This window comes from Coffea arabica, chromosome 2e (genome assembly GCF_036785885.1).
Source record: "Coffea arabica cultivar ET-39 chromosome 2e, Coffea Arabica ET-39 HiFi, whole genome shotgun sequence".
NCBI classification, from domain to species: domain Eukaryota; kingdom Viridiplantae; phylum Streptophyta; class Magnoliopsida; order Gentianales; family Rubiaceae; genus Coffea; species Coffea arabica.
Genome location: NC_092313.1, coordinates 74,391,972 through 74,408,742, shown reverse-complemented (window position 1 = coordinate 74,408,742; position 16,771 = coordinate 74,391,972). Strand labels below are relative to the sequence as shown.

General features: G+C 35.2%; 2 protein-coding genes across 7 annotated transcripts; one reads left to right on the top strand and one right to left on the bottom strand.

The window, feature by feature from the left end:
• On the bottom strand, positions 1 to 7,911 carry LOC113733104 (ribosomal lysine N-methyltransferase set10). Of its 6 annotated transcripts, none has more exons than XM_072081096.1 (16): positions 7,476 to 7,909; positions 7,266 to 7,356; positions 6,692 to 6,866; positions 6,511 to 6,616; positions 6,150 to 6,232; positions 4,581 to 4,607; positions 4,335 to 4,474; positions 4,060 to 4,173; positions 3,744 to 3,824; positions 3,577 to 3,641; positions 2,775 to 2,831; positions 2,542 to 2,613; positions 2,166 to 2,393; positions 1,309 to 1,424; positions 1,036 to 1,131; positions 1 to 280 (listed from the first exon to the last, which is right to left on the bottom strand). In XM_072081096.1, the coding sequence occupies exons 1-16, from the start codon at positions 7,524 to 7,526 to the stop codon at positions 139 to 141; spliced, it is 1,644 nt and encodes a 547-aa protein (XP_071937197.1). In that variant the 5' UTR covers positions 7,527 to 7,909; the 3' UTR covers positions 1 to 138. The 6 variants fall into 6 exon arrangements, 5 of the variants coding, with proteins under 5 accessions (XP_071937197.1, XP_071937198.1, XP_027115056.1 ...); XM_072081097.1 differs by having other exon boundaries at positions 2,145 to 2,393; positions 7,266 to 7,368; positions 7,476 to 7,906; XM_027259255.2 differs by having other exon boundaries at positions 2,145 to 2,393; positions 7,476 to 7,906.
• A 1,266-nt stretch (positions 7,912 to 9,177) lies between these two features.
• Positions 9,178 to 13,329, top strand: LOC113733103 (uncharacterized). The gene is made up of 6 exons (XM_027259253.2): positions 9,178 to 9,785; positions 10,621 to 10,755; positions 10,838 to 10,928; positions 11,186 to 11,280; positions 12,567 to 12,734; positions 12,821 to 13,329. Exons 1-6 carry the CDS (start codon positions 9,419 to 9,421, stop codon positions 12,979 to 12,981), a joined length of 1,017 nt encoding a protein of 338 aa, XP_027115054.1. The 5' UTR covers positions 9,178 to 9,418; the 3' UTR covers positions 12,982 to 13,329.
• Positions 13,330 to 16,771: the final 3,442 nt, after the last annotated feature.

Genomic DNA, 16,771 nt, shown 5'->3' with positions numbered 1-16,771 from the left:
TAGATAAGCAAATCATGTAAATGGAAGGGATATCCAAAGATCGGGTCACTGCATTTGTTGAAACTAGACATACATGCATTTTGTGAATATCTTGCTACTGTCATTCAAAAAAGAGAGAGAAAAAAAAAGAAACTTTTACTAGTTCCCCTCACTAAGCGCTAGATGCAAGGCTTGTTCTGCTTCCTTGAGAAAAAGGCGGGTGAGTTGCTTCTGCCCTCGCCTGTACACTATGCCACACCACCTATTCCTGCTTAGCAGCTCGGAACCATTCTTCTCAATCCTGAAGCAAAATGAAACGAAGACATTAGCTCTAGAATCAATAATCTAGAAAAGCATGCTGACTGGTTTGGAAAGTTGAGGCAAACATTCGTCCGAGCAGTAGCACAAAACCAGATGCTAGTACCGTATAGCAACCAGTACAGGGGCTACAACAGGAGGACTAGCCAAGTATTCCTTGCAGCTAATGGTCTCTTGACATCCTTTGACATAGCAAGACTTCACCAACAGCTAAATAGGTAGGAAAAATAGCAACTTAATCTAATGCTCGCACGTTTTCATGTCATTTCAACAACCATATCAACACAGCAGGTTCTTTTTGATGAGGTAGTTGTATATCTGGGACATCACTGAAAAGTAGAGTTGAAAACTTGTAGAGTTGAAAAGTAAAATGCCAGGTTCTGGGAAAAAGGGTTCTCCAAATATATTCTCCCTAATTCTTTCTTATATGCTGCTATCAGTCACGCATGAAGCAACATCGGACCCTGTGGAAACCACTTTGTTCTGGGGGAATCACTGAAAAGGTCTCACTACTTTTAATACTGAGACATTTTTCATGTAATAGGAAGAGCATTGACCAAACACATGATTGAATGGGTTAACAAACTTAAGATGCCGTTTATAGGTTGGAAAAATCAGCAAGCTAAGGGCATAATTGTCTTTCATCATTTAATTGCATGCTCAAGCAAGACAAACTGCATCAGCGTACACTCTGATCTTATAATCAAGTCCCAAGTCTGAACACACTTTACATGATACCTTATGCAGTCCTCCGGAACTTCAGCAAAGTGAGCCTTCTCTAATAACTCAGTGTCACTATCTTCAGTCCCAGAACCCTCTTCAAGATCCATCAACCTTCTCCATACAAAAAAAATATTCAAACTAATAGGTAAGGTCAAGGAAGTTTCAAGCAACAGCAAGGCAAAAGTAAAGAAATCATAGATAAAATTCTTCTCTAATAAATTTGTGCTGTAGCACGGAAAACTGGTAATGCTATTGATGGAATCATATCCTGCAAGTTACAGAAATTACTTCATGTTCAGAAGATCAACAAGCAGTTGCATCGCTCCAGAATCCCCACAAGCCTCCCATATTGCAGCTCGAACTTCTGTTTCAGATGGTTGTCTCTCCCCTTCTGCTCCAACAAGCTACCAAAAATAAGAGAAATAATTACATGTCAAGTAGGGTTAATAAGGTCCAACAAGCATATAACTCAAAAAATTGTTCATCATATCCCTATTTGAGAAGCTTACATATATATAAAAGTCTCAAGATCACCACAGATAGAAAGAGAAACAACCCAATATCTGGAAAACAAACTCCACTTAATTACTGGCTATCTGTACAATTTCAAGTTAAGTTCAGCCTTCCCAATATCCTGAAGGGAAAGGTAAAGGTCGTAAGCTTCTAATCAATACATTGTTCTAAATGAACAATTTCAATTAACATATACAAAAGAAAATTTTAAATTTTCTTTTCATTAGAGTTACGATGAGCATATAAGCATTTGCATAGTTCCTTTTAAGACATGTTACTGCTGTAGCTTCTATATTGTCTCTGGACATTGAATTTCTGCAAACAAGGTGCCTGACAATTTCTACAACCAATTCTCAGAAGAACTTGGCAGTACTCATTTCTCACGTTCAGGAACATACATGGGGATCATAGCTTAAGAAATTACACACAGCATAATATTGCTTAAGAATCCATCCAGACAATTCAATCTAGCATTGATCTCACATTGCATGACATGTAGCTTTATATCCCTGGTTCCAATCAACGAAATTGTACTTTGCCTGATAAAAGTATGGAACCACTAATCCAAGATGAATAATTTCAATTATTGGCAAGGACTGGACAAAACAAACCTCCTCAAGCAAAGATATGACCTGGTAAAGCTCATTTTCCTTCATGGCTATTGTTCTCAAGGCAGTCAAGAAATCCTCTGGAAATACAAGTGTATTGACATAAGATGGTGACTTGCGCTGACCACTCCAACTATGGCTACAAACCTGACTTCTCAAGTGCTTGTCATTGTTTTCTCCTTGTGGAGTATGTGGAGGGAAAAAACCATGGTTTAACAAACTTCTAGGTAAAAGACATCTCAACTCAGCTTTCTGTTGAATGAGATATAAATTTATCAAAAACAAATATTAACACAAATAAAACCTCGTAGAAACGAGAATATGTGGATTATGTGCACTTACTCGTGAATATGAATAAAAAATTCTAAGCAAATTTAAGGTACCCAGGCAAATAGCTGACCTGCGCTTCAAGAAGCTGCGCTTTTTGCTCAGAAAAAGTAACATCCTGAATAGCCTCCACAGGATAATTAATCTGTTTTAGCAAGATATATTAATTATATGTAGATTATATATTGTACCCTCTTGGAACAAAATCACAAATCAATGCCTTCTCTTGGCAGCGTTTCAAAATTAATCAGCTCATCAAAATTTAGACAGCATAAAACATACACGAGTAAGTTTTTTCATAATTACCATTAGATAGTCATCTGGGTTATCCCTTGTGACAAATCCATACAGATAGAGCAGCTCCTGCAACAAAGTTGAACTCATTAAAAATAATAGAGCCCGAATATAAGAGGCTTAAGCTGCTCAAGCTACTGTTTTGGTTAAGCATCCAACCATGAGAACACCATTTGTCAAACACATGGTGATTAACAGTTGATCAATCTATTCTTGTCATTCATAGCTTGTCAAATAACCAGTGATTAAAAGCATCATCACTTTTTGAGATGTATGTCAAAACAAGGTCAATGAGAAGATGAACGGTTTTCAAGTCATTAGCCAAAATTTTGAGCCAGCACACATAGATTGTTCCTAGGATGCCATGAATCAGCGTAGGAAGTATAAATGATTAATTTTATATAATTGGAGGAGGCAGTTGGAGCTTTCAGGTGATGTGATGGTAGTAGTGTAGCACCAGACAGAGCTAACTTGAGCAGAAAGTAGAATTGAACATTGTTTGACAACAATTAGAGGATTCCAAATTAAACAAAAAGATGGGTAGTGCTTATCATTCCTAACAAGAATAGCAAAACGAGTAGCAAAACCATAAACACTGCTCTCTTCTAGAGCTCCATCAAGCATAGAGGGATATGCCCATGCAATCATGATAAAGAGAAAAAATTAAAGTGACTTCAGTTTCATATATAATTCTTAAGGCACTGTTGAAATCAGGTTCTTTAAACTATTAACAGTACCACCTGTTCTGCTATTTCATCAGGGCACAGATAATGAAAACTAATGTAGCCCAATTTTTGCAAAAAACACAAAATACCTCATTTCCTTTGTTTCCATAGCTGATGGATATCTCTGTCTCCCTCTGGAAAGAATTCTGTCTAGCTACTCAAATAAAAAAAGACAAGCACCTCACTGGTCAAAGATATTAAAAACTTAATCTAAAGATCCCAGAAGCAGTGCTGGACATAGGGTGAAGGATGCTACCAGAAAGAAGGTACATGGAGAAAGGAATTCCAGTCTCTAATCCTGTTACATCAACTTCCCATGTTGCTAGGGCCTTCAAATCTAAACAGCAGGAGTACCAATAAAAAGGGATGCGTGAAAGTAAAATCCTCAAAATCCAAATTGAAATACATGAAGCTTGCCATACGATAAAAGAGATAAGCATTTGCTCCATGTTACTAATTAAAATTTGAAATGTTAATTATTTGCCAACAATTTTACATACTTGATGCATGGCAATTTTTCATGAAAAATAAATACATTAATACTATATTTATATCAATACATATCATATTACCGTGGTTACAGAAATCTATGCCTGGGACAAGACCTTCAACCCAAGCTGTCTCTCCTAGTTGTTTGGTAGATACAACTCCATCAACTTCACTATCAGCCCCACTTTTTTCGGGTTCTGAGATCAGAGGCTATTTTTAGTGAATCCAGAAATTTACAGTGCAAATATGTTGAAAAAGGCACAGATATTTAATCAATAAAGTTCACTTCTGAGGGGGAAAACAATACAAAAGAAGACAAAAGCAATTGATATCAATTTTCAATTAACCAACTACTCACTTAAAAAATAATTGGTAGATGGCTCATCCTCTCTGCTGCTACTTGAGATGGCGCCGTCTTGTTTTTCCTCAGCTTCTGGAGATACATAGGACTGGGGAAGAGGAATATTTTGAGCTCGAGTCCAGAAGACAGAATTTGCCCTATGAGATTGTCCCACTTGCAAAGTCAGCATTCCCATTAAATGAGTATAGAGTCCACACAAGGAATATCACAAGAGCAAACACCCATCCTTGGAAAGTACCATACCAAAGGAAGTCATCAAATGTCACCTCACTGCCAAAAGCAATAGGGATCATGTTAGAATTGTAGACAACAATGGAACCAATTTAATATTTCTACTAGAAAGTTTTGTAGGTTACATAACCTATGATTACATGATGCTCACACAGTTGTCAAAATCAATTACCCTGGTAACTCGATACCAAATCAATAGTGAGAAATCACAAAGTCTAGCATAAAGTTGTAATGTGTAATATTGCCAGAGTTCTGGGCTAAAAGCCTAAAACTTCCAAATGGAGGTATCTACAAAACAAACATGACAAAGTCCTAAGGTTTAGTCAACATTTTCACTTAACTTAGGACAGTCTAGCATCCTTCCATAAAGTCTTGGGCTGAAGCTCAACTTTGAATTTGAGCTCAATACGAGCTCAAACTTGAGCTTGAGTCTCATTTGATACTATGTTCGATATGTTCAAGCTCATATTTCAAGGATTGATCTTTTATTTTTAGTTTAATTTTTTTGGTGAATCTTATATATCAGTAATACCTATTACATACTGCATCTAAAACTTAATACGTATTATATATAACATAACATAAAGTTTGCCTTATCAAGCTGACTTTCATAAGTTCAACCACTAAAAGAATAGCCTAATCAAATCTTAATTGTTATTCGAGTTCGTTGAGGTTTGAGGTTGAATCAAGCTCGAACTACCATAAAGACTTTGGCTCTTCAACAACCCTACAACCAGACCTGACCCACATAGATGCAGCTCAACCTGGAGAACTGATACAGGCATGCTAGCAAGGGAATAATAAAACAAAGAATCTCTGAATGCCAAAAGCTGAGATGAGAATTCCTATTAATCAAGTCATATAATTTCTCCAAATACGCAATATATTGGAGCAATATGGTTTTCAATGCACTGTTTCATACGACATTCGTATCTGAAGAGTAAAGCACAATACAGCTTCAATTTTAGGTTACTCTCTGCACTTGAAAATACACTAACACACCTTGATACCCTGGTTGTTTTCTTCGGTCAGGCAAAGCATATAGGAGCACAGAGGAACATATTTTTGACCGGCTTCCTTTCTTTGAATATGATTACAAATAATTGAGCAGGAAAACCTTCTCTTCAGGAGCTACTGTTCCTATTTCTACAATGCAATTGTCCTTTTCCAAATTCATCTTGTCCATCTTTTGGTTGAGAAACAGAATTTCTAAGACCTATAGCAATTCTATAGCTACCAAATTCACCGGTTTTATAGAGAAGTGATAAGACAACAATCATGACTATTGGATAAAAGAACTCTACCATAATTTCTCCAATACAACAGACTCCGGAAAAGAGCTCAATATAGCCACAGCATTAAGTGAATATCCTCTGTGGAAAGTTATGGTTCTCTACAGAACAAAATGATCATTTAAACTTGACAATAGTGCAATTTAAACATCAGAGCACCATCCAAATTACATGATAAAACAGGCAATTAGAGATATTTGTTTTTCTAAAATGAGGACAAACTCATTTTAAGGATCTCATCTTTCTTTCTGGAAAGCAATATGAACTGATTTGACAACTTCACATATACCTTTCTGGGTAGCCGTCAGCAGCCAAAAGCTTCTCAGCCAAGTTCTTTACTTTCTCATGAAACAGTGACTGCAAATTCTTCTTCTGCAAGACAAATCTGTCTTTAGTAAGGCATGATTACGGAAACTATGAGAAAGCAACCAATCATGTATGGGAAGTAGGTAACTAGAGAAATAATCATCTAGAAGCTAAATCTCCATTCCATTCAATCAGTAATGAAGAAATGCAATCAAGTAGATGAAAAGTAAATCAGAACTTCCACCATGGAGTTTATTGTAGGAACGCAAAAAGTCACCTATTTTCTGACAAGAAATCAGGATGCAATGGAAAATGTTTGCATATGTATATCATGGACCCTATACCTGCAACTCAGTTGCTTGATACAACGGTGTCCCCTTCAGCTCTAAAAGCTCTTCATCAGAAAACCAGAGGGAACTCGTGAATGTGGTCGGAAGCAAATCAAAATACCTGATAGAATAAGACAAATGATCACTTCAATGTCATTCTAAAAGTCATTAAATCTCCAGAAAAGACTGTACATACGGCTTCCAAGAAGAGTTCCTCCGCAGACGTTCCACAGTTAGAAACAAGATAACCAGGAACCTGTCATCCACCGCTTCTTCATCACACATTGCTCTACATTCAGGTCCGAACAATGGATCTTGTAGTACCCTCGTTGGAGTTATTGCTAAATTTAGTGGAACCACCAATAAAATTCCTAGATCCATCCACAACAAGAAATGGTACACGTGAAAAGCCTATCGCCTGATATTTTTTTTAAAAAAAATTAAAACAAGAAAATTGATAGTGGTTTGAAGTTATTATTAGGTTCATTTTCAGCAAGACCAAGATATCATCTGAATCATAACACTAGTCATATTGGTAGATAGTTGAGTCCGTGATAACCAAAAAAATGACAACTTTCCAACTCCCATCAACTTGAAATCGGTGTATATGTTCTTTAGGGTCTCAAGTTACAAACTTTATGCTTATTCACTTAACTTCCTTTCTTTTTCCCAGATTTTTCTACGGCCATGAGCAATTAAACCAATAATTTTGAACTTTTGTGACACATTAAAGCACATAGTTTAAGCATACAAAGAAAACAGAAAAATACCATCAGAAACATTGTCTGCAGAAAAAATTCCGAACCCTTTAGTGGAATCACAGTATTTGATATTGCAGCCACGTAGCTGCGTACCATTCACCTAAAAATCACACTTTTACTTTGAATTATCAAATAAATCAATCAATAAATGATATACAATCGGGGATTCTCATGAACAGAAACATTAAAATAGAGAATATTCCAGGTTTTATTAGGGACCTGAAGCCACTGGAGGAAATATTGGAGCTTGGGTTCTTCTGGGCTCGCCATTGCTTTGTTCTAATGAAGAAACTCTCAGTTCATCAGTTGAAACGTGGGTTGGGTTTTAGGCCATGGCCACCACGAGAAGCGAGACCTGGAGTTGAAACTTGTAAGAGGTTTTAGGCAATCACGCCAGGTGAGAGATATGGGGTTTACAGATCACAAACGCGCAGCCTTGGCACGAGTTCCTTTATTACTTTAAAAACGCTAGCCCGGGGGGTTCTTTTTATAGCTGAAAACGTGATCAAGTTCCTATTTACTGAAAATGAATTGCAAATTCAGATATTCAATATTGGCTTCCCCAACATTTCAGTTGGTTTTGCTGGTCAGTCCACCTTTGGGGCTTCCATGGAATTGATGGCGTGCATATGATCTCAATTTTGAACTGGGTGGTTCAAATTTTATTATGCGTGAATACGAGTTTTGTTGTCCCACTATTTTGGGATTTATATTGTATTATTTATATATTGCATCCAAAAATATTCTCCTTTTACAGTATAAACTATCAATCTTGCAAACTGAAAAAATATATATATCTCTTGCAATATATAAAATATATTCAAATCATTAATTGACTACATATTTAAAAAGAAAAGAAAATAGAAACATATATAATTACCACCAAATAGTTGTGGGTATATAAAAAAAAAAAGTGAAGGATAGTTTCGCCCATTAAATCCGGATCCGTTTGAATTAGCTGTTTTTGGGATTGTTTTTTAAAAACAACATTGTAGCATTTCGTTTTTGAAATACAAGTCCGTTTGGATTAGTTGTTTTTTGAGTTGTTTTTCAAAAACTATATGAAAAACTTTTACTGTAGATATTTTTTGGATTATTTTTAGAGGTATTTTTAAAACATATTTTTGAGTATTTTTATAATTTATAATTTTTATATTTATATACATTTTATGCATTTATAATACATTTATAAATATTTATAAATAAATATATTTATATAAAAATATATAAATGTATTATATTATATATAATACATAATATAAATATATCTATAAATGTATATTATTATAAATATATAAATTATAAATGAATATTATATAAATATATAAATTATAAATTTTATATTTTTATATAAATATACATTTATGCATTTATAATACATTTATAAATATTATATATAATACAGAATATAAATATATTTATAAATGTATAAGTGTATATTATTATAAATGTATAAATTATAAATGAATATTATATAAATGTATAAATTAATATATTATAAATATATATTAATATTATGTATAAATGTATTAATATAATTAATATAAATGTATTAAAATTATGTATAAATGTTAAATTAATATTATATATTAATATAAATGTATAAATGTATTATAAATATATTATATTATATATAATACATAATATAAATGTATATTATAAATATACATAAATTTTGCAAAGAAGGAGCGTCAAAAGCATTTTCAAAAGTGCGAATATAATTTACCAAAGTTTGAATTACAAGCAACATTTTGTTTGTTTGGATAAAATACTTTTGATAAAATAAATCGTAATTAATATTAAACATACTTTAAATAAAAAATGTGAAAAAGCATATAATTAGCTACCATTAGAGCGTTAAATATTTCCTATTTTCTGTTTTCCAAACATTTCCATAAGATAACAAATCCAGAAGTTTTGAGGATGGAATCATATCTATCCAAAAAAAAAAAAAAAAGTTTTCAACTAAAAAAAAAAGGCAAATCTTGTATCTTGACATTTTCCATACTAAAAATATAATCCAAAAAAAAAGCAAGAAAATTACGCAAATAGCTAGGCAAGTTACATGCTTCTATTCCACTGCTCCTTTCAGTTTCCAGAATCCAGACATTCTGTGGAAATCTGAGTCGTCGTGAACTGCAAGATTCACTTCCATCCAAAAGATGAGGAGGGTTAATTTCAGTGGACTAGCCGCCGTCTTCAGAGCCGCAGGGGGCGTTGCCGCGGTGTCCCCGGCGGCATCTACAAGCGCCACAGCCAGCCACCAATTTGCTCAAGTTGCTCTGTATAGTAGTACTACCAGCAACAACAATTCATATTCCAATGCAAAATCTCGCTGGTTTTTCGGTAATTATTCTGATACGGCTCTGAATTCCGGTTTCGCCGTTGCTGGAGCCGTTGTTTTCTCGGTGGCGGCTTCGTCGTTAACCCAAGAGGTTTATGCTAAAGAACCGTTGCCGCCCGATGTTCGCCCTGATGACGTCGTTCTTTATCAGTATGAAGCTTGCCCCTTTTGTAATAAGGTTAAAGGTGATGCCTTTACTGCTTCTCTATTTTTTTTTCTTCAGAACCAAAAAAACAAAAAGTTTAGGGTTTATGTTATGGGTTTAAGATGTTGTATTCTAAAAATGGCAGTTTTGATAGAATAAAAATGAAATGATGTGTTTTTAGTTATTGATTTTGATTTAAGCTTTTTTGTACTGGATTTGCACCAATTCTGGTGATCCGCCATGAACTTTATGAAACTTTTGTTGGTAAAGAAATATTACAGAATCTAGAATCCAATCAACCGAATGGTTAAGGGACTATTTTCCTTGTCTTTGAACAAGATTTTGCACCCTTGCCCCTTACGAATTCTGATTTCATTATGGGAAAAACTGGAATAAAAGAGTGTTGTTGTGCATTCAATGAATTTGATGGTGTTGTTCAGAATGTGAATTGGGTGAGTATATATATTTGATGGTGTTGTTCAGAATTTGATGGAGGTGCTCAAGTGTCTGGCAATGAATAATCTATGACCGATTTGATTGTGGATACCTATGAGAGGATACTTGATCGTTTGATTGACTTGGAAATCTACTCTAATAGCTGGGTATTCCACAATAGTTTTATGAAATTATTGGAGCCTGGATCAGGCAGCTCTGGTTGTTTGACCCGCTGTATTAGGAGTTACACTTTGATTTCGTTCTACCAAGTGCCTAAAGTATGAACAAACTTTGAGAAGCGTCAGGGTATAAATCTATATTTTGCTTTCTGAAAGTTAGTTGAGAATTTCTTTCATTAGCTACTTTTGCGTAGCTATGTGTGTTTTGTACTTAGTCGCTGCTTTGCTATTCTGATGCTTTCTTGCATTCTGTTATTGCAGCATTTCTCGACTACTATGATATTCCTTACAAAATTGTGGAAGTAAATCCTCTCAGCAAAAAGGAAATCAAATGGTCCGCTTACAAGAAAGTGCCTATACTTATGGTAGATGGTGAACAGATGGTTGATTCATCAGGTCTTTAGAGCTTTAATCTTAATATCTCTCTGTTGTTTACTCAGTAGTTCAAAATTTTTGAATAAGATCTCTTTGTATGCAGCAATTATTGATAAATTGTTCCAGAAAACTCATCCTAATGTACCTGTCAAACCAAGTCCAGAGGCTGATGATGAAGAGAAGAAGTGGCGCGAGTAAGGGTTCTTTTGATTTCTTTTGACTTAGGTGGATGCAGTTCTCAGAACTTGCTTTTTGCTACTCTTCAGACATGCTACTTCTTGTGAAATCGGATAATTTGGCTGAATTGTTTAATGCCCACCAGCTAATGAGTTGAGCTTTGCAGTACAATAGAAATGTTCTTGTGTTTCTCTTTATATATCTTAAAACTGTTTTAATTTCATACCTTTTTGCTTGAAGATCTGATGTCATCTATGCAATTGGATCCCTGTAGGTGGGTGGATAACCACTTGGTGCATATGTTGTCACCAAATATATATCGGAATACTTCAGAGGCCCTTGAGTCATTCGAGTACATTACCAGTCATGGTAAGATTAGTATCAGTTTTCTAAAAGATAGTTTGTTAGTCACACGATTTTCTATGACTGAAAGTAGAGTAAGCAGATAAGAGCCCTCCTTTTTATCAGATATTTGTTTCTTTTGTCACCTCCATGGAGGGCTTCTGTTCTGAAAATGCAAAAACTATTGAAGGGAAAGAAACTTAACTTCGGTTTAATTCTCTCATGAAAAGTAATAGGCTTGTTCTCTTATTGAAGTAGCATGTGCAATTATGTTCACTTGTCTATGAAAAGCCATGAAATTGTTCACCTAGCATGACATGCACAATGTAAATGCTTGAAATGTATGGTCCTATCTTTCACTGGACAGATGACAATACATCAACCTGTACTGGTCCAATGATATTAGGCCTCCAACTTGCGTGTTCTTGGATCATGTTGTAGTGGACGTTTATTAAGTATTGTATTGAAATCATATGTAGCTTTTATCTGATCGGACGGGTTTCTCTGATGTAGGATTTATGGCATCGATGTAACTGGCTATTTAACTTCAGCACCTTTCTTCTTGGTTTTTGCATCCTGTTGCTATGTAGCAAGGTGCAAGTCTTCTAGAATTCGATTGTACCAATTAGCTGCAGTATCTCAAAATGAAATACTGATAAACCATTTCTCCTTTTTGGCCATTATATCTGTTCTGTGTTCACTGAACCATTTGAGTCCTGCTTCACATAGATATTTTAAATGAGTCTTAATAATTAGTTTTATTAAATTTGGTTTTTCTATGGATAAACTAACATACAATAATAGAAATATCCTGTACATGACTTTCATCTTTATCCATGAAACTGGTAATGGTAAATTGTGAAATTCTGTTCGGGGCTTTTAATTGCTTGCTCTTTGTTTAGGACACTAAGGATATTGTTATCAAGTTATTTTTAATCTGCGTTTCAGTTAGAGCAAGATGGACATTGAATTTAATGGTACTAGCAAAAGAATCTAAAAATTGTCAGGAAGAGAGTATTTGTTATAAATGATGAAATAGTACATCACAAGATTGGTAAGGTAAGGCAAACTTTAGTCTTTTACTTTTGACACGAATTGGGTTGTTCAGAACCACATGCAAGAAGGATTTACTGTTCCATTCATACTTTGACAGAAATTTTTATCGTCTTAAAATGGCTCTGTTGCTAGCATCAAGTAATTGTATGCTATCCTTGTTTTTGCTGAATTGCTTCTGTATTATTTGCTTGTTTAGTCTTTTTTTATCCTGATCGCGTATATCCTTTCTTTGTGCTTATACTGCTTACTTTGTCTAGGTAATTTTAGTTTTACCGAGAGAGTAGCAGCAAAGTATGCTGGAGCTGCAGCAATGTATTTTGTGTCCAAGAAATTAAAGAAAAAATATAATATAAGTGATGAACGTGCAGCCTTGTATGAAGCTGCCGAGACATGGGTTGATGCATTGAATGGCCGCGACTTTTTAGGTTTGTCCGCTTGCTACAATGTTTTTTGGTGACCAATGCCAGATACAACCTGCAAACAAAATCACTGACCACTGTAAATTCCATAGGTGGGGCAAAACCCAATTTAGCTGATCTGGCTGTGTTTGGTGTACTGAGACCCATCCGCTACCTCAGGTCTGGGAAAGACATGGTAGAGCACACGCGTATCGGTGATTGGTACTCGAGAATGGAAACCGCGGTGGGGATACCTTCTAGGATTCAGGCATAACTGCTAGATTTCTCCACCGTAAGTTAAAAAGTGTTTCATCAGCTAGCAATACGTGTCAAAACAGTTTATCTGGGCTGAGAACTGGAGCCAGTAATTCTTCTTTGGTTCTTATTGAGACGACATTACAATTTTGTTCAATTCTCAGGGAGAGTGGGTGCACTTGTTGAGTTAGGGAATTATTTTTTTTGAATCTGTTGATATATATAGCATAATGTGCTCAACATATGATTGTGCAGGGAAGGTTGTTTCATTTTTTTTCCCCTCTTGTGCTAAGACATCTGACATCTCATGTTTACTCTGCCAAATTGAGCACTCTTAATTTCCTTGATAGTACTGTTTTTGGGCTAACATTAATTGTTTGGAGTTTGAGGTTGCCACATTGTCTTCTACTTGTGTAATCCTACGGCAAAACGCATGCTTTTGAGTGTACTGTGTGTCGGTTTTGCCGGGTGTATATATCAGCTTTGTTGGTCGTGGAGACGTATTGGACTTGTTAATTTGAAATCCAATGCATGGAAGGAACTGTTCCATTATCAAACTGAAGTTTCTGAATGCCAAAAGCACATGTTTCCTTTCCGGATAAGTAGTGACATTAGGTAGAAAGGTAATTTAAAAGAAATAAAAGAAAATTATCAAAAAAAAAGAAATAAAAGAAAATTATCAAAAAAAAAAAGAAATAAAAGAAAAGGCAAATACTAACACGCTAAAAAATTGACAAAAAAAAAATAGTCAGCAATTGCCTTTTGAGTATGTTGGTGGAATTACCTTAGGTAACCGTGTGTATTTGCCGCTTAAAATTGACAAAAAAAAAACACGCTAAAAAATACTACTAGTATTTAACTTAAGAATGATGTAAAATACTACTAGTTTTTGAGTTTCTTATACACTTCTATTGTATGTTACTTGCTTGTTGTTTGACTTATAAAATATTAAAGGGTGCAAGGAGCTAAAAATTGTGTATAAATATTTTTATCTTAACTTAAAAGAGAAAAATAAAATTGCTCTAACGAGCGGCACTATAAAAAAGAAAACTAAAAGGGAAAAGGGGGAAAAAAAGAGTACGTGGAGGCCAAATTTTAAAATTTTATCCCATTTCCTCCCATTATGATATTAATGCGATAAAATTAAGGGATAATTTCAGAAACCTATCCCTGAGGTGTCTGACAATTTCATTGAACTCCCCTGAAATTTGAAAATTACACATACCTTCCTTGATTTGATAATCTTAGTAACAAAGCTTTAAAATAATATTGGCTTGATCAAATTTTTAAATGAATACCCAAATATGTCTTTGTGTAATGAGTTTTAATTTACTTCCCTATAGAATTATAAGATTATCTAATGTAATTATAAGGGAAAGGTACCGATCTTTTCATGTCCATATTTACTATTTGATAAATAATTATAATAATAATTTTATCACTATGATAGGATACTTTTAATGATATTTTATTATAAATTTTGATTTATAAGATAAAAAATAAAATGTTGAAATAATTGATTCAGAGTTTATAAATTTTTTGAGTAGTGAGATTATCATAATTTATTAGTGATTTTGGACAATTTCTTTTTAATTTAATGTTAATTTTAATACCAAAAAATAGAAAACAAAGATTAGCAAAAAAAATTGAATTAAGTATATAGTTAACACGTCAAAAAAATCATTAATTCGACATTTGATTATAATAGAAATTAGAGATAGTAGTGGTAATTTTATAATTTTATTAGCAAAAAATTAACATAAAAAATAATAAAAAGGAAAAAGAATGAAAAAATAGTTTTAAAATCATTCTAAGTATAAGCATATCAAGTAAGGAAATTTTATTAAAATATTTAAGGGTAATATTATCATTTAAATGACGTATGTATAATTTTTCAAACCTCAGAAGAACTTAGTGAAATTGTAAAAAATCTCTGGAGAGGTTTTTGAAATTATCCTTAAAATTAAAAAAAAGGTGATATGACTCTACCACATTACATTCGCCGGCCCCAACTCCTCCCCCACCTCACCTCCTCTCTGCCCCCTCTTAAATTTTGGAAAGCTATTCTACCCAAAAAAAAAAAAAATAGACTATTAATTTTTTAACAACTTTTGCTACAGGAATTTCAAAAAACTTTCCAAAGTTTTTTATCTACACACTTAAAATATCCAAAACACAACAAAAAAAAATTCCCTTCCCCTTTTCTTCTTCTTCCTCCCCCACCACCACCTCCGTCACCGGCTCCGGCGCCAATTTCCGGTGCCGGTGCCGGTCTTCTTTTTTTTTCCCCCTTTTTTTCCCTCTCCCCCTCTTCCTGCCCTGCCATCCTCCCATCTTGTCTTTTTTTTTTTTTGTCTCTGCGTTTCCCCTATTTCCTCCCCACCTCTCTGTGAAAAAAAAAGAAAGAAAAGAAAGATGGTGAGAAGCGGGAAGGGGAACAGGGGAGGCGGGGGGTGGGAAAGGCGGGGCAGAGGTAGTGGCGGGGGGAGGGGGTGGCGGGGGAAGGGGTGACGGGGAGAGGGAGAAGGCGGGGCAGAGAGGGTGGCGGGGGGAGGGAGGTGGCGGGGCAGAGGGATAAGGCTGGGCAGAGGAGTGGCTGCTGGTGGAGTGACTGCTAGGGGTGGCGGAGGTAACGGGGAAGAAGAAGAAGAAGAAGAAGAAGAAAAGAAAAAGGAAAGAAAGAAAAAGAAAAAGAAAGAGAAAGAGAAAGAGAAAAAGAAAGAAAAAAAAAGAAAAGGGCGTGGCGGAGGTAACGGGGAAGAAGAAGAAGAAGAAAAGAAAAAGGAAAGAAAGAAAAAGAAAAAGAAAAAGAAAGAGAAAGAGAAAAAGAAAGAAAAAAAAAGAAAAGGGGGTGGCGGAGGTAACCCGGAAGAAGAAGAGGAAGAAAAGAAAAAGGAAAGAAAGAAAAAGAAATGGAAAAAGAAAAAGAAAGAGAAAAAAAAAAGAAAAGGGGGTGGCGGAGGTAACGAAGAAGAAGAAGAAAAAAAAAAGGAAAGAAAGAAAAAGAAAAAGAAAAAGAAAGAGAAAGAAAAAAAAAAGAAAAAAAAAAGAAAAGGAAAAAAAAAATTTCAGCATAGAAAAACTTCTACAAAATTTTTTCAAAAACTTCTACAGTGCATTACAATAAAGGGCCTGTTTGGAAGTGGGTTTTTGACCCAGTTTTTTACCTACTAGTTTTTTAACAACTTTTGCTACAGGAACCCCAAAAAACTTCTCAAAACTTTTTACCTACACATTTCAAAAATACACAAAAAACTTTCCATTCAACTTTTCTTCTTTTTCCTCCACCACCCAACCCACCACATCGTCCGCCGCCAGCCACCACCTCCACCATCACTTCCGGCGCCGGTTACTATTCCGGCGGTCAGTTCCGGCCATACACAATTTTTTTTTCTCTCCCTCCCCCGCCCTCTTCCCCCTTCCCCTTTCTGGCAGTTTTTAAATCCTTCATTTTCAAACACAAAAAATGAACATAAAAGCCCAAGAACCGAACAAGCAAAATCATAGCCCAAAAAAGCCGAAAAAAGGGTAAAAAAAGTGCAGAATGGAGGAATTGGACATCAAATTCAACGTGATGGTTTCCTTATTCAACTGGATGTAGAAAAGCAAATCCTCCACGACAAAGCATTGCCAGTTCTCCAAATTCCTCGATGCTTTTTGCCGGAACCGCGGGACTATTTCAGCGCCGTCCGCACGGTGACGGGGGGAGGGGGTTGCGCTGGGGAAAGGGCAGGGGGGTGGTAGGGAAGGAGGTCACGTAGGGGAGGTGACGGGAGAAGCTGGGGAAAGGGCAGGAGGTGGCAGGAGAA

What these genes read in the sequence shown, in the direction of transcription:
- LOC113733104 (XM_027259255.2), bottom strand. Translation starts at nt 7,526, where the DNA reads ATGGCGAGCCCAGAAGAACCCAAGCTCCAATATTTCCTCCAGTGGCTT. An exon ending in ATCAAGCAACTGAGTTGCAG is followed by an intron (nt 6,233 to 6,510) that starts GTATAGGGTCCA and finishes TTTGTCTTGCAG; the next exon opens with AAGAAGAATTTGCAGTCACT. An exon ending in GTTCCGGAGGACTGCATAAG is followed by an intron (nt 281 to 1,035) that starts GTATCATGTAAA and finishes ATTTTGCTTCAG; the next exon opens with GATTGAGAAGAATGGTTCCG.
- LOC113733103 (XM_027259253.2), top strand. Translation starts at nt 9,419, where the DNA reads ATGAGGAGGGTTAATTTCAGTGGACTAGCCGCCGTCTTCAGAGCCGCA. An exon ending in CTTTTGTAATAAGGTTAAAG is followed by an intron (nt 9,786 to 10,620) that starts GTGATGCCTTTA and finishes CTGTTATTGCAG; the next exon opens with CATTTCTCGACTACTATGAT. An exon ending in GAAGAGAAGAAGTGGCGCGA is followed by an intron (nt 10,929 to 11,185) that starts GTAAGGGTTCTT and finishes GGATCCCTGTAG; the next exon opens with GTGGGTGGATAACCACTTGG.